Source organism: Bombina bombina, chromosome 11, assembly GCF_027579735.1.
Source record: "Bombina bombina isolate aBomBom1 chromosome 11, aBomBom1.pri, whole genome shotgun sequence".
Classification (NCBI taxonomy): domain Eukaryota; kingdom Metazoa; phylum Chordata; class Amphibia; order Anura; family Bombinatoridae; genus Bombina; species Bombina bombina.
In genome coordinates this window covers 50,507,029-50,529,621 of record NC_069509.1, presented here as the reverse complement: position 1 = coordinate 50,529,621, position 22,593 = coordinate 50,507,029, and the positions used below count along the sequence as shown (strand labels likewise).

The window sequence follows — 22,593 nt, the reverse complement described above, 5'->3', positions numbered from 1 at the left end:
ATACATTTTGAATGACCCCTTTAAGGACCCAAACATATTGTATTTTTATTTAACATTGACAAAATAAACTAAAGGGGAAATTACATTCTATATAGATATTTGATGTCTAACCCAAGAGGTAAGATTGTAATAAATACATAATATTACTAAGTATAGTTAAATGACTCCACTAGAAAATTACATAGATTAACCTGGCATCCAATAACTAATTATTAAAAATTATAAAGTTAAATGACCTACCATTTATAAATGTAATAATTGTAAAATATTTTCTAATAATGTTTTGAGATACCTAAGGAAGATACATGATCTTATACAATTCTTTTTACATTCAACAACACTGTCACTTTCATGTAATTGAACCACTTCACCTTATTAAATGTTAAAACAATCATAATATTAATACATATCCTAAATATTTTTAATATATACTTTTTCAATATAAAAGCATTGAAGAATATGACTCCCCAATTAATGTTAAAATATATCTTTTAATATTCTCTGAAGAATTTTATTTTCTACTATTAATGCATTATTTTCTCTTATGCATGTGCTTGTCAAATAGCCAACTACCAGTCATGGGAGTCCAAGTTTTATTTATTTACAGATTATATTGATATATATTAGAATCTGCTAAAAAAAAAATATATATTTAATAGAAAATAAATAAATATTCCATGAAGTCATCAGATGCCAATCTGAAATGACAAATAATAAAAATGGAACAAAGTTAATACACACGTTGTAAAATATTCATAAAATACATTTAAAATCATATGGTGTCTATGCTCTAACTTTGATCAACATTTTTTAAAGATAATCATTACATTCATTTTAAATTAATGAAATACATACACCATTATATTGTTGATTAAAAATAATATTTAAATTTCAAAAATTAAATTTATACATAATAATGTATATCACATGTAAACAATATATGTATGCTGAACATAAATGTAATATTTCATGTCCATTCAAATACCTCTATATCAACTATAATATGTATTCCTTTTTCTGATTGTGATCCCTAAATATCTAATTAAGAACTAAATATGACTAATGTATGTAAGCTACTAATATTCTACAGTCTTCACTAGCATGCATTGGTACACCAACCTGGACAATGCATGGTCTTTGAATGTCAATTCAGGGGTAAACAGTTGATCTTCAATAGGTGTCTTATTCATCAGTTCATTAAATAGAGGACTGGGAAATACCATCTAAAAAAGTAAAATCATCTAAGTGTCTGATTGTGATCCCTAAATATCTAATTAAGAACTAAATATGACTAATGTATGTAAGCTACTAATATTCTACAGTCTTCACTAGCATGCATTGGTACACCAACCTGGACAATGCATGGTCTTTGAATGTCAATTCAGGGGTAAACAGTTGATCTTCAATAGGTGTCTTATTCATCAGTTCATTAAATAGAGGACTGGGAAATACCATCTAAAAAAGTAAAATCATCTAAGTGTCTGATTGTGATCCCTAAATATCTAATTAAGAACTAAATATGACTAATGTATGTAAGCTACTAATATTCTACAGTCTTCACTAGCATGCATTGGTACACCAACCTGGACAATGCATGGTCTTTGAATGTCAATTCAGGGGTAAACAGTTGATCTTCAATAGGTGTCTTATTCATCAGTTCATTAAATAGAGGACTGGGAAATACCATCTAAAAAAGTAAAATCATCTAAGTGTCTGATTGTGATCCCTAAATATCTAATTAAGAACTAAATATGACTAATGTATGTAAGCTACTAATATTCTACAGTCTTCACTAGCATGCATTGGTACACCAACCTGGACAATGCATGGTCTTTGAATGTCAATTCAGGGGTAAACAGTTGATCTTCAATAGGTGTCTTATTCATCAGTTCATTAAATAGAGGACTGGGAAATACCATCTAAAAAAGTAAAATCATCTAAGTGTCTGATTGTGATCCCTAAATATCTAATTAAGAACTAAATATGACTAATGTATGTAAGCTACTAATATTCTACAGTCTTCACTAGCATGCATTGGTACACCAACCTGGACAATGCATGGTCTTTGAATGTCAATTCAGGGGTAAACAGTTGATCTTCAATAGGTGTCTTATTCATCAGTTCATTAAATAGAGGACTGGGAAATACCATCTACAAAATAGAAAATCATCTAAGTGTCTCCAATAGGATGTCTCCACAGCCTTATTCTATCAAATAGTTTGCACTTACCATGTGAACATGTCTTTGTATGGTTTTCAAGGTCAGCAGAATTTAAATATGCCAGACATGATCCCATTGGTATACTTCAATTTCAATCTTGGCTTTTTCCCCACTGTCAGTCTTGGAAATCTTCACTGTCAGGCTTCAAATTGTTCCCTTTCAGTCTTTATATTAAGTCATCTCCCTAATGTAAGAAATTATATATAAAGATTTCATACAAGTGTGTGAATCAGTTCTGTACCCCTCTCCCACCCCCCATTTCATAATAAATATCTATCACTAGCTTACTAAGCCTGTGTATGAACCTGTGTTATTTTCTATCAAGTGTGAAGATGAGTCATATTGAGCAGAACAAACCTCTGTGTGACATTGAACCATAGTCATTCTAGAGTATCCCTTTCTGATTATGTACATAAGTAATGTGTAAACAAAGTTATATTTTTAAACATTTATGCCATATTATGTATTTGTGTACAAATCATGCCAGCAACAGTCCATACATTTCTACTTACCATCTGATGTCCTCTATAAAAACCAGGTGGCAAAGACTCGCTATAGGACCCAATGCCCAGAGCATCACCTATATTATGAGAAATAAATATTATTATAACATTTTATCAATACTAACATGTTTGCACAATTCTCTACTTGTCATTTCCCTAGAGTTCACATCTATTGAAAATACTCCAGTGTAACTTCTATTATTTACCGTCTAAAGTGGCGGTTGATGACGTCTGCTCTGACATCAAGTCCCTCGTCCTGGAATTCCCCCTCTAGAACAGGATCATCCTCCTCATCTCTGAGGAGGTCTCTGTCCACCGGGACGGCCTGCAGCATCCCAGCCCGCTGTGCAATATTATGCAGGACGCTACAGGCTACAACGATCTTAGCCACCTTCTTTGGGTTGTACTGGAGTGCTCCTCCAGAACGGTCCAGGCACCTGAATCTCATCTTCAGGAGCCCGAACATCCTTTCAACCACCGCCCTGGTTCTCTTATGAGCCCTATTGTAGCGCTCCTCAGACACATCAGTTGGGCTACGCAAGGGGGTAATGAGCCAAGGCCGGCTCATGTACCCAGAATCACCTATAAATTTAGAACAGAACATAATTCAAACAGAATACTTAAACTAGTATATTGTTGTATAAATATATTTTTTAAAAACCATAATCCATATTAAAAGTTGTCAGAAACATAAAAAAATTAAAAAAAAATTATATATAAATCTGTATCTAGCCATTTCATCGAAGACATGCTACATATGCGTATTTCTCCTAAACCAAACCTTGTGTAAAATGCTAACTACATGTTTACATTGCATTCTCTATATGAACACTTAAGGTAAGACATGCTACATATCTGCTTTTCAATAAAAATAGACATTAGCAGAAAAATACAATGACAGGGTTAAATTGCATGAGATAATATCTTGCCATTTCATCTAAGACATGCTACATATGCGTATTTCTCCTAAACCAAACCTTGTGTAAAATGCTAACTACATGTTTACATTGCATTCTCTATATGAACACTTAAGGTAAGACATGCTACATATCTGCTTTTCAATAAAAATAGACATTAGCAGAAAAATACAATGACAGGGTTAAATTGCATGAGATAATATCTTGCCATTTCATCTAAGACATGCTACATATGCGTATTTCTCCTAAACCAAACCTTGTGTAAAATGCTAACTACATGTTTACATTGCATTCTCTATATGAACACTTAAGGTAAGACATGCTACATATCTGCATTTCAATAAAAATAGACATTAGCAGAAAAAGACAATGACAGGGTTAAATTGCATGAGATAATATCTTGCCATTTCATCTAAGACATGCTACATATGCGTATTTCTCCTAAACCAAACCTTGTGTAAAATGCTAACTACATGTTTACATTGCATTCTCTATATGAACACTTAAGGTAAGACATGCTACATATCTGCTTTTCAATAAAAATAGACATTAGCAGAAAAATACAATGACAGGGTTAAATTGCATGAGATAATATCTTGCCATTTCATCTAAGACATGCTACATATGCGTATTTCTCCTAAACCAAACCTTGTGTAAAATGCTAACTACATGTTTACATTGCATTCTCTATATGAACACTTAAGGTAAGACATGCTACATATCTGCATTTCAATAAAAATAGACATTAGCAGAAAAAGACAATGACAGGGTTAAATTGCATGAGATAATATCTTGCCATTTCATCTAAGACATGCTACATATGCGTATTTCTCCTAAACCAAACCTTGTGTAAAATGCTAACTACATGTTTACATTGCATTCTCTATATGAACACTTAAGGTAAGACATGCTACATATCTGCATTTCAATAAAAATAGACATTAGCGTCGGTAAATAACAAATGGTTAAATTTAATCCTATAGCTGAACATGACGCTAACAGTTAAAAAATACAGGGGCAATTGTCAAAATAATTAACCATGTTGTGCACAAATACTCACCAACGAGATAACCAGGGGGCATTTGTCTTTCCTCAAACTGTCTCCACAGGGACGACAGAGAGAGGATGCGGGCATCATGACAAGCACCTCCAAAATTCGCATACACATGCATAATCCTCATCCGTGCGTCACAAACATACTGCACGTTGAGGCTATGAAAATGTTTGCGATTTCTGAAGGGCAAGTCATCAATTGGAGCACGCAGCGCAATGTGGGTACAATCAATGGCTCCCAAGACATTGGGCAATTGAGCAATATCAAAGAATTCCCGCTTCAGGCGCCTCCAATCACCATCATTCTGTGGGAATCCTATGTATTGCTTACTGATACGTACCATGGCGTTCAGAAAGTTATCAAACACCCCAGAGAATGTACCTTGAGCCAGGCCATGCATGTACAGTTCTCCGGATTGAAAACTCCCGGAGGCCAGGACGTATAGACAGCTTAGCATCTTACTCATGGGGGGAACAGCAGTCCTTATTTGTATACGTGGCTCCAAATGAGGTTTAAGAAGCTCGTAAAGGCCAATGAGCTGTTCGCGATCGAGCCGATACTTATCAAAAACCTCAAAGTCACTCATGTTTTCCAAGGTGGGTCTCACCCTGTAGACACGAGGACCTCGAACCAGACGACCCCTTCGTCTCGGTCTGAGCCGCCGAGGCTGCCTGATTCGACCAACAGCTAGTTCGCCAATAGCACCACCAGCAGCGTCTACCATGTCATCGTCATCCATCTTTCAAAACAGCGTAACAAGGTAAGCACTTGATCTGATGTGGATCACAAGTGATGCATTGGCCATGTTGTTTGGGGGATTTATAGTACAATTAGTCCAATGGTAGTGAGTTTGTAATGATTGCTGATTGTATTCACCTGTTTGTATGTGAGCGGCGCGAATGCTTTCACAGTGGGCGTTTATTTGTTGTTTGCTGAAATGTTAGTTTCAAACAATGATTCTCAATGTGAAAGTGTCAAATATCACACATACAGTGCATGTTTGTAATGTTTGATCATATGTGTAATCAATATTTCTTAAACGCGATCTTATAGTAACAAGCACACGTCCAGGCTAACATGAATGAAAGTGCATAGTTGTGTATAATGTGCATCGAATGTGATCGATCAATGTTGCTGCAATATTGTTTGTAAATGATAAAGGAACATCTGCCATCTGTAGGATTGTATATATAAGTGATTGCCGAGCTGTCAATATTGTACGCGTCCCTTTAAAATCGCAATAATAATTCCGAACTTCCCGTCTGCCATCTGTAGTATTGTATATATAAGTGATTGCCGAGCTGTAAAATATTGTACGCGTCCCTTTCAAATCGCAATAATAATTCCGAACTTCCCGTCTGCCATCTGTAGTATTGTATATATAAGTGATTGCCGAGCTGTAAAGTATTGTACGCGTCCCTTTCAAATCTCAATAATAATTCCGAACTTCCCGTCTGCCATCTGTAGTATTGTATATATAAGTGATTGCCGAGATGTGAATATTGTACGCGTCCCTTTCAAATCGCACTAATACTGAATAACTTCCGGCTGTCATCTGTAGTATTGTATATATAAGTGATTGCCGAGATGTGAATATTGTACGCGTCCCTTTAAAATCGCAATAATAATTCCGAACTTCCCGTCTGTCATCTGTAGTATTATATATATAAGTGATTGCCGAGCTGTCAATATTGTATGCGTCCCTTTAAAATCGCAATAATAATTCCGAACTTCCCGTCTGCCATCTGTAGTATTGTATATATAAGTGATTGCCGAGCTGTAAAATATTGTACGCGTCCCTTTCAAATCGCAATAATAATTCCGAACTTCCCGTCTGCCATCTGTAGTATTGTATATATAAGTGATTGCCGAGATGTGAATATTGTACGCGTCCCTTTAAAATCGCAATAATAATTCCGAACTTCCCGTCTGTCATCTGTAGTATTATATATATAAGTGATTGCCGAGCTGTCAATATTGTATGCGTCCCTTTCAAATCGCACTAATACTGAATAACTTCCGGCTGTCATCTGTAGTATTGTATATATAAGTGATTGCCGAGATGTGAATATTGTACGCGTCCCTTTAAAATCGCAATAATAATTCCGAACTTCCCGTCTGCCATCTGTAGTATTGTATATATAAGTGATTGCCGAGCTGTCAATATTGTATGCGTCCCTTTCAAATCGCACTAATACTGAATAACTTCCGGCTGTCATCTGTAGTATTGTATATATAAGTGATTTTCGATCTGACGATATTGTATGCGTCCCATAAAAATTGCACGAATACTGAATAACTTCCGGCTGTCATCTGTAGTATTATATATATAATTGATGTGCGATCTGACAATATTTCTGAATTGTCCCATTGAAATCTCCATAATAATGCTGTTCAAAAGTGTGTTTTACGTATATGTTGTATTGTAGTATTGAGTGTTAAAGTTCCTAAAGGGGCGGTACAGTGGTGAATCTGTGATGTGTATGGTTGAATCTTCTAATGACGTCATGATATTATTAACCTGCCTATGTAGTTGTGAAATCCTCATTGTGTTGTTGTATTGTGCTACATTGTTATTGTGTGCTGAATAAAATCTAAATGTGTGCTTTGTGGTTGCGTGATGGGTGATGCGTGTTATGTACATGTACGTATATATTGTGATTGTGTCCCACATATGCTGACTTCTATATAGCGGTCTGGCATTGTTGTTCCTTCCCATAAAGTGACATCTGTAATCTGGTGTAATGATGTTCTTGTTGTACGTAATTCCTAATGGTTTCTGGTGATGGAATCATGATGTTAAAAGTACAGTAAAATCCATATGTTGTGTTTTGTGATTCCTCGAGAGAATGTAATGTGTTTTTCCCCCATCATTTGAATGCACATGTATGATTGAATGTTAAAAGTAATGTATGTGCATCCATGAGTGATCATGTGTTAAGCCTATGTAGATATGCAGTTGCTGCAAGCATATGAGTTGAATAACAGAAATGCAATAATAAAGGTAAATGAGAGATGTTTCCCATTGTGTAGTGTTTGTGAATCCAGAAATGTGTATTGAATTTTATTTTAATTGTAAATGTAATTTTATTGAAATAATAATGTGTTACTAGTGATGGGGATTTGTAGTTGATGTAATCTAAAAGTGTTAAAAATATTTATGGTGTGGTGAATATTTAATATTAAAAAACATAAATCCACCATAGGGAAATAGTCATTTCTTGATCTATTTATCATAGCTGTGTCTAACGCATAAAAGCATGTATTTTCTAGCGCTGGTATTTGGAGTTTTTCAGTCTACGCTATTTGCGTGCGTTAGGGAAATGAGGGTTTCGCGTGCACGAGCACGTCTTCCCAATAGAAGTCAATGGAGGCTCCAAAGATTTCTATATTTTTTTTTCTAAGACTGGTTTTCCTCGTAAAGTGAGTGACGTCATGAGCTTGTGTGAAAAAGTAACTAAATCGTGTTCTTTTTGTAATAAATAAATATTTTGTGTATGTAATGTGGTGTATATTGTTTGTATGCATCGATGAGTGTATGTTTGTGATAATGTTATTCGTTAGATGTAGGTATATGAGGGTCTTTTCCCGTATGTCCATGTAAGTCAATGGGAAAATGGATTTGTGTGGATTTTTTTCAAACACCCGAGATCTCGCAACTTTAATCCTTTGTATTTTTAAGAAAAAATAAAAATTCCGAAAAATAAAGATAGTGTTGTGTTTGTATGAGTGTAAGTGTACTTTGTGTAATATTTGTTTTGTGATTCGTGGATGTTTTTTTGTGCGGTATATGTTTACTACTGGGTCTGAGGTGGCGGTAGAAAGTTGAGCGTTAGGTGTATTTTGAGTCGCGGTAAATAAACTCTAAATACCGGAGTGCGTAAAAAACCCGCGTTAGGAGCCTCTAACGCTGGTTTTGACGGCTACCGCCGAACTCTAAATCTAGGCCTGTGTGTGTTATAACTTATAGGAGAGTGTGTGTGAGTGCTGTATGAGTCTCTGTGTGTTATAACTTATAGGAGAGTGTGTGTGAGTGCTGTATGAGTCTCTGTGTGTTATAACTTATAGGAGAGTGTGTGCTGTATGAGTCTATGTGTGTTATAACTAAGGAGAGTGTGTGAGTGTTGTATGAGTCTCTGTGTGTTATAACTAAGGAGAGTGTGTGAGTGTTGTATGAGTCTCTGTGTGTTATAACTAAGGAGAGTGTGTGAGTGTGTGAGTGTTGTACGAGTCTCTGTGTGTTATAACTAAGGAGAGTGTGTGAGTGTTGTATGAGTCTCTGTGTGTTATAACTAAGGAGAGTGTGTGAGTGTTGTATGAGTCTCTGTGTGTTATAACTAAGGAGAGTGTGTGAGTGTTGTATGAGTCTCTGTGTGTTATAACTAAGGAGAGTGTGTGAGTGTTGTATGAGTCTCTGTGTGTTATAACTAAGGAGAGTGTGTGAGTGTTGTATGAGTCTCTGTGTGTTATAACTTATAGGAGTGTGTGTGAGTGTTGTATGAGTCTCTGTGTGTTATAACTTATAGGAGTGTGTGTGAGTGTTGTATGAGTCTCTGTGTGTTATAACTTATAGGAGTGTGTGTGTGTTATAACTTATAGGAGAGTGTGTGTGTTATAACTTATACGGAGAGTGTGTGAGTGTTGTATGAGTCTCTGTGTGTTATAACTTATAGGAGTGTGTGTGTGTTATAACTTATAGGAGTGTGTGTGTGTTATAACTTATAGGAGAGTGTGTGAGTGTTGTATGAGTCTCTGTGTTTTATAACTTATAGGAGTGTGTGTGTGTTATAACTTATATAGGAGAGTGTGTGAGTGTTGTATGAGTCTCTGTGTGTTATAACCTATAGGAGAGTGTGTGTTAAAAAGTATGTAAATAAGCTAAAGTGCCCGCATGTGTCTTCAGCACTATTTGGCAGCAGTATTGCAAGAATGTTATATATGGCAGCACTTTTTCCTGCTAGTGCCATAGTGCTCCAGACATGCACACTACCTATCTAGTTATCTCTTCAACAAAGAATAGCATGTGCACAAAGCAAATTCGATAATAGAAGTAAACTGGGAAACATTTTAAATGTGTATGCTCTCTACAAATTGCAAAAGAAAACTTTTTGTGTTTCATGTCCCTTTAAAACTGTACGATCTATCATAATGGTTTCTGGATAACAAAGCTTCATGCACTTTCCTCTGTTTGCTTAGGCTCACAGTACCTGTGGGCGTGGTCAAATGTGTTACATTTAAAAAGAAGGTGTGTTTAATTAATTTAATTTAAATAATGGGCGCAAACAGTTGTTGCTGGTAAACAAGCAATGCATCACGTAGTAGGCGTGTCTCAACGATAATAATTTTAATAAGGGGCGTGGTTATTGCCTTGTAAATTGAGACTTCAGTGCCAGGTTGCTTTGTAGGCGGGGTTTTCGTCCACGCCCACTTTTTTCAAAACTCCGCCCACCGGCTCGGATGAGCTGAACCGCAGGGATTAGACAGCTCTGTACCGGGGACAATGAACTTCCTGCGGCGGGGTATCCTGATTCCAGCGGGGTCTCTGACCAAGACCCTCTGCCGCTCGTACAGTGCCGGTAAGTGAGGAAGAACCTAAGGAGTCACATGGCGTCACCTCTCCCATACGGTGCCTCATTAGTTCTAGTTAAACTTTAGGCTGCGCGAGTGTAGCATCGTTTTGCTGAGTGTTAGTTTCCTCCCTCTCTAAAGCTCGGAGTTTGTGTATAATATGGAGGAAAAAGTTTAACTGGTTACATTTTCGGAGACCCCACTCCTACTGTTCAAAGTACTGTTACATAGTATTGGGTGGTCTCACTCACTGCTCTTTTATAGAGCACAGTAGTTACAGTCTGATAGGTCTCTCCCTGTATAGAACTCTCTGTGGGAGGGGTACTCACATACTGTTTCCCCTTGCAGAGCACACTTACTCTCTCTGTGTGTGGGGGGTGCACATACTGTTTCCCCTTGCAGAGCACTCTTTGGGGTGGGGGGTGCACATACTGTTTCCCCTTGCAGAGCACTCTTTGGGGTGGGGGGTGCACATACTGTTTCCCCTTGCAGAGCACACTTACTCTCTGTGGGTGGGGGGTGCACATACTGTTTCCCCTTGCAGAGCACTCTTTGGGGTGGGGGGTGCACATACTGTTTCCCCTTGCAGAGCACACTTACTCTCTGTGGGTGGGGGGTGCACATACAGTTTCCCCTTGCAGAGCACACTTACTCTCTGTGGGTGGGGGGTGCACATACAGTTTCCCCTTGCAGAGCACTCTTACTCTCTCTCTCTCTGTGTGGGGGGTGCACATACAGTTTCCCCTTGCAGAGCACACTTACTCTCTGTGGGTGGGGGGTGCACATACTGTTTCCCCTTGCAGAGCACACTTACTCTCTCTCTCTGTGTGAGGGGTGCACATACTGTTTCCCCTTGCAGAGCACTCTTACTCTTTGGGGTGGGGGGTGCACATACTGTTTCCCCTTGCAGAGCACTCTTACTCTCTCTCTGTGTGTGAGGGGTGCACATACTGTTTCCCCTTGCAGAGCACTCTTACTCTTTGGGGTGGGGGGTGCACATACTGTTTCCCCTTGCAGAGCACTCTTACTCTCTCTCTGTGTGTGGGGGGTGCACATACTGTTTCCCCTTGCAGAGCACTCTTACTCTCTCTCTCTGTGTGTGGGGGGTGCACATACTGTTTCCCCTTGCAGAGCACTCTTACTCTCTCTCTCTGTGTGTGGGGGGTGCACATACTGTTTCCCCTTGCAGAGCACTCTTACTCTCTCTCTCTGTGTGTGGGGGGTGCACATACTGTTTCCCCTTGCAGAGCACTCTTACTCTCTCTCTGTGTGAGGGGTGCACATACTGTTTCCCCTTGCAGAGCACTCTTACTCTTTGGGGTGGGGGGTGCACATACTGTTTCCCCTTGCAGAGCACACTTACTCTCTCTCTGTGTGTGGGGGGTGCACATACTGTTTCCCCTTGCAGAGCACTCTTACTCTCTCTCTGTGTGTGGGGGGTGCACATACTGTTTCCCCTTGCAGAGCACTCTTTGGGGTGGGGGGTGCACATACTGTTTCCCCTTGCAGAGCACTCTTTGGGGTGGGGGGTGCACATACTGTTTCCCCTTGCAGAGCACTCTTTGGGGTGGGGGGTGCACATACTGTTTCCCCTTGCAGAGCACTCTTTGGGGTGGGGGGTGCACATACTGTTTCCCCTTGCAGAGCACTCTTTGGGGTGGGGGGTGCACATACTGTTTCCCCTTGCAGAGCACTCTTTGGGGTGGGGGGTGCACATACTGTTTCCCCTTGCAGAGCACACTTACTCTCTGTGGGTGGGGGGTGCACATACTGTTTCCCCTTGCAGAGCACACTTACTCTCTGTGGGTGGGGGGTGCACATACAGTTTCCCCTTGCAGAGCACACTTACTCTCTGTGGGTGGGGGGTGCACATACAGTTTCCCCTTGCAGAGCACACTTACTCTCTGTGGGTGGGGGGTGCACATACTGTTTCCCCTTGCAGAGCACACTTACTCTCTGTGGGTGGGGGGTGCACATACTGTTTCCCCTTGCAGAGCACTCTTACTCTCTCTCTCTGTGTGGGGGGTGCACATACAGTTTCCCCTTGCAGAGCACACTTACTCTCTGTGGGTGGGGGGTGCACATACTGTTTCCCCTTGCAGAGCACACTTACTCTCTCTCTCTCTGTGTGAGGGGTGCACATACTGTTTCCCCTTGCAGAGCACTCTTACTCTTTGGGGTGGGGGGTGCACATACTGTTTCCCCTTGCAGAGCACTCTTACTCTCTCTCTGTGTGTGAGGGGTGCACATACTGTTTCCCCTTGCAGAGCACTCTTACTCTTTGGGGTGGGGGGTGCACATACTGTTTCCCCTTGCAGAGCACTCTTACTCTCTCTCTGTGTGTGGGGGGTGCACATATTGTTTCCCCTTGCAGAGCACTCTTACTCTCTCTCTGTGTGTGGGGGGTGCACATTGTTTCCCCTTGCAGAGCACTCTTACTCTCTCTCTCTGTGTGTGGGGGGTGCACATACTGTTTCCCCTTGCAGAGCACTCTTACTCTCTCTCTCTGTGTGTGGGGGGTGCACATACTGTTTCCCCTTGCAGAGCACTCTTACTCTCTCTCTCTGTGTGTGGGGGGTGCACATACTGTTTCCCCTTGCAGAGCACTCTTACTCTCTCTCTGTGTGAGGGGTGCACATACTGTTTCCCCTTGCAGAGCACTCTTACTCTTTGGGGTGGGGGGTGCACATACTGTTTCCCCTTGCAGAGCACACTTACTCTCTCTCTGTGTGGGGGGTGCACATACTGTTTCCCCTTGCAGAGCACTCTTACTCTCTGTGGATGGGGGGTGCACATACTGTTTCCCCTTGCAGAGCACTCTTACTCTTTGGGGTGAGGGGTGCACATACTGTTTCCCCTTGCAGAGCACTCTTACTCTCTCTCTGTGTGAGGGGTGCACATACTGTTTCCCCTTGCAGAGCACTCTTACTCTTTGGGGTGGGGGGTGCACATACTGTTTCCCCTTGCAGAGCACTCTTACTCTTTGGGGTGGGGGGTGCACATACTGTTTCCCCTTGCAGAGCACACTTACTCTCTCTCTGTGTGGGGGGTGCACATACTGTTTCCCCTTGCAGAGCACTCTTACTCTTTGGGGTGAGGGGTGCACATACTGTTTCCCCTTGCAGAGCACTCTTACTCTCTCTCTGTGTGAGGGGTGCACATACTGTTTCCCCTTGCAGAGCACTCTTACTCTTTGGGGTGGGGGGTGCACATACTGTTTCCCCTTGCAGAGCACACTTACTCTCTCTCTGTGTGGGGGGTGCACATACTGTTTCCCCTTGCAGAGCACTCTTACTCTTTGGGGTGGGGGGGTGCACATACTGTTTCCCCTTGCAGAGCACACTTACTCTCTGTGGATGGGGGGTGCACATACTGTTTCCCCTTGCAGAGCACTCTTACTCTTTGGGGTGGGGGGTGCACATACTGTTTCACCTTGCAGAGCACTCTTACTCTTTGAGGTGGGGGGTGCACATACCGTTTCCCCTTGCATTGCACTCTTACTCTCTGTGGGTGGGGGGGGGGTGCACATACTGTTTCCCCTTGCAGAGCACACTTACTCTCTCTCTGTGTGGGGGGTGCACATACTGTTTCCCCTTGCAGAGCACTCTTACTCTTTGGGGTGGGGGGTGCACATACTGTTTCCCCTTGCAGAGCACACTTACTCTCTGTGGATGGGGGGTGCACATACTGTTTCCCCTTGCAGAGCACTCTTACTCTTTGGGGTGAGGGGTGCACATACTGTTTCCCCTTGCAGAGCACTCTTACTCTCTCTCTGTGTGAGGGGTGCACATACTGTTTCCCCTTGCAGAGCACTCTTACTCTTTGGGGTGGGGGGTGCACATACTGTTTCCCCTTGCAGAGCACTCTTACTCTTTGGGGTGGGGGGTGCACATACTGTTTCCCCTTGCAGAGCACACTTACTCCCTCTCTGTGTGGGGGGTGCACATACTGTTTCCCCTTGCAGAGCACTCTTACTCTTTGGGGTGAGGGGTGCACATACTGTTTCCCCTTGCAGAGCACTCTTACTCTCTCTCTGTGTGAGGGGTGCACATACTGTTTCCCCTTGCAGAGCACTCTTACTCTTTGGGGTGGGGGGTGCACATACTGTTTCCCCTTGCAGAGCACACTTACTCTCTCTCTGTGTGGGGGGTGCACATACTGTTTCCCCTTGCAGAGCACTCTTACTCTTTGGGGTGGGGGGTGCACATACTGTTTCCCCTTGCAGAGCACACTTACTCTCTGTGGATGGGGGGTGCACATACTGTTTCCCCTTGCAGAGCACTCTTACTCTTTGGGGTGGGGGGTGCACATACTGTTTCACCTTGCAGAGCACTCTTACTCTTTGAGGTGGGGGGTGCACATACCGTTTCCCCTTGCATTGCACTCTTACTCTCTGTGGGTGGGGGGGGGTGCACATACTGTTTCCCCTTGCAGAGCACACTTACTCTCTCTCTGTGTGTGGGGGGTGTACATACTGTTTCCCCTTGCAGAGCATTCTTACTCTCTCTCTGTGTGGGGGGTGCACATACTGTTTCCCCTTGCAGAGCACACTTACTCTCTCTCTGTGTGGGGGGTGCACATACTGTTTCCCCTTGCAGAGCACACTTACTCTTTGGGGTGGGGGGTGCACATACCGTTTCCCCTTGCAGAGCACTCTTACTCTCTGTGGGTGGGGGGTGCACATACTGTTTCCCCTTGCAGAGCACTCTTACTCTTTGGGGTGGGGGGTGCACATACTGTTTCACCTTGCAGAGCACTCTTACTCTTTGAGGTGGGGGGTGCACATACCGTTTCCCCTTGCATTGCACTCTTACTCTCTGTGGGTGGGGGGTGCACATACTGTTTCCCCTTGCAGAGCACACTTACTCTCTCTCTGTGTGGGGGGTGCACATACTGTTTCCCCTTGCAGAGCACTCTTACTCTTTGGGGTGGGGGGTGCACATACTGTTTCCCCTTGCAGAGCACACTTACTCTCTGTGGATGGGGGGTGCACATACTGTTTCCCCTTGCAGAGCACTCTTACTCTTTGGGGTGAGGGGTGCACATACTGTTTCCCCTTGCAGAGCACTCTTACTCTCTCTCTGTGTGAGGGGTGCACATACTGTTTCCCCTTGCAGAGCACTCTTACTCTTTGGGGTGGGGGGTGCACATACTGTTTCCCCTTGCAGAGCACTCTTACTCTTTGGGGTGGGGGGTGCACATACTGTTTCCCCTTGCAGAGCACACTTACTCTCTCTCTGTGTGGGGGGTGCACATACTGTTTCCCCTTGCAGAGCACTCTTACTCTTTGGGGTGAGGGGTGCACATACTGTTTCCCCTTGCAGAGCACTCTTACTCTCTCTCTGTGTGAGGGGTGCACATACTGTTTCCCCTTGCAGAACACTCTTACTCTTTGGGGTGGGGGGTGCACATACTGTTTCCCCTTGCAGAGCACACTTACTCTCTCTCTGTGTGGGGGGTGCACATACTGTTTCCCCTTGCAGAGCACTCTTACTCTCTGTGGATGGGGGGTGCACATACTGTTTCCCCTTGCAGAGCACTCTTACTCTTTGGGGTGGGGGGTGCACATACTGTTTCACCTTGCAGAGCACTCTTACTCTTTGGGGTGGGGGGTGCACATACCGTTTCCCCTTGCATTGCACTCTTACTCTCTGTGGGTGGGGGGGGGGTGCACATACTGTTTCCCCTTGCAGAGCACACTTACTCTCTCTCTGTGTGTGGGGGGTGTACATACTGTTTCCCCTTGCAGAGCATTCTTACTCTCTCTCTGTGTGGGGGGTGCACATACTGTTTCCCCTTGCAGAGCACACTTACTCTCTCTCTGTGTGGGGGGTGCACATACTGTTTCCCCTTGCAGAGCACACTTACTCTTTGGGGTGGGGGGTGCACATACCGTTTCCCCTTGCAGAGCACTCTTACTCTCTGTGGGTGGGGGGTGCACATACTGTTTCCCCTTGCAGAGCACTCTTACTCTTTGGGGTGGGGGGTGCACATACTGTTTCACCTTGCAGAGCACTCTTACTCTTTGAGGTGGGGGGTGCACATACCGTTTCCCCTTGCATTGCACTCTTACTCTCTGTGGGTGGGGGGTGCACATACTGTTTCCCCTTGCAGAGCACTCTTACTCTTTGGGGTGGGGGGTGCACATACCGTTTCCCCTTGCATTGCACTCTTACTCTCTGGGGTGGGGGGTGCACATACCGTTTCCCCTTGCATTGCACTCTTACTCTCTGTGGGTGGGGGGTGCACATACTGTTTCCCCTTGCAGAGCACTCTTACTCTCTGTGGGTGGGGGGTGCACATACTGTTTCCCCTTGCAGAGCACTCTTACTCTTTGGGGTGGGGGGTGCACATACTGTTTCCCCTTGCAGAGCACTCTTACTCTTTGGGGTGGGGGGTGCACATACCGTTTCCCCTTGCAGAGCACTCTTACTCTTTGGGGTGGGGGGTGCACATACTGTTTCCCCTTGCAGAGCACTCTTACTCTTTGGGGTGGGGGTGCACATACTGTTTCCCCTTGCAGAGCACTCTTACTCTTTGGGGTGGGGGGTGCACATACTGTTTCCCCTTGCAGAGCACTCTTACTCTTTGGGGTGGGGGGTGCACATATTGTTTCCCCTTGCAGAGCACTCTTACTCTTTGGGGTGGGGGGTGCACATACTGTTTCCCCTTGCAGAGCACTCTTTGGGGTGGGGGGTGCACATACCGTTTCCCCTTGCAGAGCACTCTTACTCTTTGGGGTGGGGGGTGCAAATACTGTTTCCCCTTGCAGAGCACTCTTTGGGGTGGGGGGTGCACATACCGTTTCCCCTTGGAGAGCACTCTTACTCTTTGGGGTGGGGGGTGCACATACTGTTTCCCCTTGCAGAGCACTCTTTGGGGTGGGGGGTGCACATACTGTTTCCCCTTGCAGAGCACTCTTTGGGGTGGGGGGGTGCACATACTGTTTCCCCTTGCAGAGCACTCTTTGGGGTGGGGGGTGCACATACTGTTTCCCCTTGCAGAGCACTCTTTGGGGTGGGGGGTGCACATACTGTTTCCCCTTGCAGAGCACTCTTTGGGGTGGGGGGTGCACATACTGTTTCCCCTTGCAGAGCACTCTTTGGGGTGGGGGGTGCACATACTGTTTCCCCTTGCAGAGCACTCTTTGGGGTGGGGGGTGCACATACTGTTTCCCCTTGCAGAGCACTCTTTGGGGTGGGGGGTGCACATACTGTTTCCCCTTGCAGAGCACTCTTTGGGGTGGGGGGTGCACATATTGTTTCCCCTTGCAGAGCACTCTTTGGGGTGGGGGGTGCACATACTGTTTCCCCTTGCAGAGCACTCTTACTCTTTGGGGTGGGGGGTGCACATACCGTTTCCCCTTGCAGAGCAAACTTACTCTCTGGGGTGGTCTCACTCTCTCCCCTTGCAGAGCGCTGTTACAATCTGTAAACTGTGATACAGAGGGGCACACACACTAATTTCTGAGAACTCCTGCCTCAGTCTGTTCCCATTTCTGGCGCATCTTGGTCAGCCACCTACAGCAGCAGCATTTCGCAGAGTATCAGTGTGCTGAGCAGTTAGCAGGTCGCAAGAGGCTTTATCTAAAGGACCCCCACCCAGTGCAGTGTCACTGAGGATAGGAGGGGGCACACCCCTTGCAATAGACTCCTGGCTTGTGAAACCACAAGTAGCTCGCTGCTCGGTTGGCTTTATAATAGGATACACACGGTGTACAACAAGTCATTCATTAAGGAAGTCTCTTGTTCATTACTATTAATTAGCAGCATCTGACTGAGCAGAGCTGCTTAATCTAATTATGAATGAAGTTAACAATTGGAGGGATATCTTGGAAATTTATGGTGCTTTGTGTATAGAGCAGGCAGTGTATGCAGTGCTGTACACATGAATTTAAAGAATCATTAAACAGCCATTATAGTGATAAAATGGAATGCTCTATTTTCTAACAGCATGTCATTTTATTACTGTTGACGCACCAAAGCTATGCGTTTAACCCTCACAAAGGGGTTAAGCACAGTTACAGTAAATTGCGGGTTCTGAGCAGCTGATTCAGTCAGCAATGCTAGTCACATGACCCAGCTATTCAACTAGCGCTGCTGAATGGATCAGCGTCAGTTTACGCTCAAAACCATGCATAGTTGGGGGGAATAGTTTTTTCACTCCCCTCGGACATGCTGGAGTGCATCTTGTAGCATAAAGAATTGTAACAAAATACAACAGTGATTGGGCGATCAGTGCAGGAGTTCATGTATCTGTCCTTTATTGGAGGCAGCAAAGTAGATAAGATAAATATATCAAGGCTTGACAAGGCGTTTGTCCTTGGACTGCAAAATGATGCAGATTTTGCTAACAATGTTACTGTTTTAAAAATACAGTAAGCACCTTGCAATTAAAATATATTTGTTGTCTTGCTAAAGAAATAACATTAGCAAAGTCTAAACATTTTTAAAACAAATTGACTTGTTTGCTGCAATAGTTTTTCAATAGCCAAACTGCACCCACCATTGTTTTCTTTGGTGAAGTCAATATGGGCTTAAATCTGCAGGCAACAAGGTTAGCCATAGTCATTATGTTGGTATAAAGTGAATTGTTTTGCAGCTAAAGACAATTAGGGAAATATATGTAGCAGTGTTGCCCTTGATAAGTCAGCAGTGTGCGTTTTCAGCTCACAGAATTAGAAAATCTACAATTTCAGAGCTAAATTAGATAAAAAATTATATTGCAATATTGCTTTACTAGGCATAACTAAACATTTGGGGCTAAATTACAAGCAGAGTGTAAACATATTAGCACTATTGTGCGCTAATATTACTCGAGTTACATTAATAACTCTTTTATTCAGCGCTATTAATGTTTTATTGCTCAAGTCTTGAGTGCGTTAAAGTGATTGTAAACTTGAACAAATTACTGGCCAATATATAAAAGTAATTTTTAAAACAGGTGCACTTTAATTCATAAACATTTTGAAAGACACTTTGTTTTTAAATTTTTTACCACAGAGTTATGGTAAACATACCGCTGTTTCTCCACCCGCATCCCATACTGTATTTATCAGATCGATGACAAATCCAGCTTCCTCCACTTGTTGCGTGCTGGACACCAGATTAAAGTGAAGGTCCATTTTGATGAATTAGTGCCCGGTTTTTAATAAACCTATTAAAAATAAGGGCACTTAAATTCATCAAAATTGACATTTCACTGTTTTCTTTAAAGACTTACCTTTTAATCCTGGCAGGCGCTCCAGCATTTCCTCTGCCTGTCGCAAGCCGCCTTTGTGGGTCCAAAATGACGATTCCGGCTTCCTCCAATCACAGCGTTGCATCAGGGCAAGATTCCCCCTGGGGGAAGCTGTGATTGGAGGAAGCCTGATTCGTCATTTCTGACGTCTGCAGAGGCTTCCGACGGCCGGGGGATCACTGGAGTGGCATTCAGGATTAAAAAGGTAAGTTTTTGAAGAAAACAGTGAAATGTCAATTTTGATGAAAAAGTGCCCTTGTTTTTAATAGGTTTATTAAAAACCGGGCACTAATTGATCAAAATGGACCTTCACTTTAACTTGCACACTATCTCGTTACTCACCAGCAATCACCTTCTAGACATCAGCTAATCTTACAGCCTGTCCGCCCATGTCTACTCCAATTTAGCGTTCTATGCCGATCTCCTCTGTGATGGCTCTCATCATTAATCAGTCACATCATCTGGTTATCGCCCAATCCGGATACAAGAACCAGGGTTGCGCCGTAACTTGAATAGTGGTTTCAAGTGAAGTTTTCCTCCACATTAAAAGTTCTTGTTTGTACAAGCGCTCGTATTTACTCCTGCAATTATAAGTCTATGATAATAACAACTGTTTAACTCCATAGATGGAGATACGTGTTGCCATCTATGTATTTATCTCACTCCGGATAGGGTGACAACCTGATCATGTAATTGATGAGCACTGTCAGAGAGGAGACCGGTAGTGATTACATTCAGATTTAATCCACAGGAACAGTTTGCAACGTGATATATCATCTGAATTAATAGTTAAATGAACATGGAAACCCATTTTGTTGTTTTTCATGAATGGGATAGAACATACAATTTTAAACAACTTTCCAATTGACTTCTATTACCAAATTTGCTTCATTCTCTTGTTATCCTTTGCTGAAGGAGCAGCATTGCGCTAATGGCAGCTAGCTGAACACATCTAGTTAGCCAATCACAAGAGACAAATGTGTGCATGCACCAATCGGCAGTTAGCTCCCACTAGTGTAGGATATGTGTGTATTATTTTTCAACAATGGATACCAAGAGAACAAAGTACATTAAAATAGAAGTAAATTTAAAAGTGTCTTAAAATTACATGCATCTGAATCATGCAAGTCTAATTTTGACTTTCCTATCCGTTTAATATCTATATGCCATTGACAAATGTATTTATATTTATCTGAGCTGGGCTGGCTCAAGATATTGTGCTTCCTGGGTACAAGAATGACCACAGTGGGAAGTAAGTTGGGAAGAGATGCTCTTGTCCCACCTTAACTGTCACCCGTGACCAGTTCTGTGTCTTTGTGCGTGATGAGGTTATGCTGCTGGGAGCCTGTGACTCCCCCCACAGGGACAGAAGTAAACTGGGTCTGACAGCCAACCTTATCAGTGCTGCCTGGGGCCATTGAACCCACTTGGTCCCATGGTTGAGCAGTCCCTGCCTCTGAGACATTTTGGAATTATGAACTAATAACTTATGGACATAAGTCTTAACTTTTATTAAATGAGTACATAACGCCTAACAATGTTATATTGTCTAGTAGTTTTAGTCCAACAGTGGATTAGAAAATATATTTTATTCTTAAAGGATCAGTCAACACATTAAATTTGCATAATCAACAAATGCAAGATAACAAGACAATGCAATAGCACTTAGCCTGAACTTCAAATGAGTAGTAGATTTTTTTATAACCAATTTTAAAGTTATGTATATTTCCACTCCCCTTGTACCATGTGATAGCAATCAGCCAATCACAAATGCATATACGTATAGTCTGTGAATTCTTGCACATGCTCAGTAGGATCTGGTGACTCAAAAATTGTAAATATAAAAGACTGCACATTTTTTTTTTAATGGAAGTAAATTGGAAAGTTTTTTAAAATTACATGCTGTATCTGATTCGTGAACATTTAATTTAACCTGAGTGTCCCTTTTAAAGGACTAGTAAATACAGTATATTTGCATAATCAACAAATGCAATAGCACTTAGTCTGAACTTCAAATGAGTAGTTTTTTTTTTTTTTTCTCTGGCAAATTTCAAAGTTCTGTCTATTTCCACTTCTCCTGTATCATGTGACAGTCATCAGCCAATCACAAATGCATATACATATGTTCGGTAAATCTTGCACATGCTCAGTAGGAGCTGGTGACTCAAAGAGTAAATATAAAAAGACTGCACTTTTTTGTTAATGAAAGCAAATTTGAAAGTTGTTTAAAATCGCTGCTCTATCTGAATCATGAAAGTGGAATTTTGACTTGAGTGTCCCTTTTGAATAAAAGTGGTTGTTTTTTTTTTTTTGTTTTTTTTTGTGAATGATATAATTAAATGTGTAAAAAAAAAAAAAAAGTGTTCTTACATTTCTATAAATATGGCTGACGCTTGTTAGCGCACTCTAGTTGTGGTGGTGTTTGTTCTCTTGGTGTATTTGTTTAAAAAAAAAAAGAGCAGCAATGCACTACTGGGAGCTAGCTGCTGATTGGTGGCTGCAGATATGACTCTTGTCATTGGCTCACCTGATTTGCTCAGCTAGCTCCCAGTAGTGCATTGCTGCTCCTTGAATGAAGAGCATTTGATAATGGAAGTAAACTGGTAAAGTAAATAAAATATACAGGGGGTGCCCTTCTGCAAAAATAGGTTAGTTGATGATATTATAACAATCTATGATACAATGAATCTAAAACACAAAAACCAGAATGCAATTATCAGGTTCCTGAATATCATAAAAATGTTCAAGTCCCATATGTTAGAGGGGGAGGGTGTGATAAATATAACCCAATAAGAAACAGTTGTCCCAGGTCCAGGCAGTTTTCTGTGGTGGGATCCAAGGCCGAGATCCAAAATCAGCAATCTGTAGAGGATATAAAGGAACAGAGGCGCCACATGGCCTAGCACTATATATACTCTTGTGAGATAGTATATGAGACATTTGGTGAAGCACCCCTCTCTTGGTGCAAATAGAGCAGGCTGGAATCTAACAGTCACCCAGCAGACTGACCTCCGGTGTGACTCAGGATGCGATATCCCAGCATAAGGTACACCAAATATCAGGTGTATGGCAGGAAAAGATGGTATACAGG

At 42.5% G+C, this 22,593-nt stretch overlaps 1 protein-coding gene across 1 annotated transcript in view; it reads left to right on the top strand.

Annotated features, from left to right (window-relative positions):
• Positions 1 to 10,133: 10,133 nt before the first annotated feature.
• NME4 (NME/NM23 nucleoside diphosphate kinase 4) overlaps positions 10,134 to 22,593 on the top strand; it is a 42,973-nt gene continuing 30,513 nt past the window's right edge. The window contains exon 1 of the mRNA XM_053695296.1: positions 10,134 to 10,270. Within this exon, the coding sequence (XP_053551271.1) occupies positions 10,195 to 10,270 (76 nt within the window). The 5' untranslated portion in view covers positions 10,134 to 10,194. The remainder of the gene's footprint in view (positions 10,271 to 22,593) is intronic.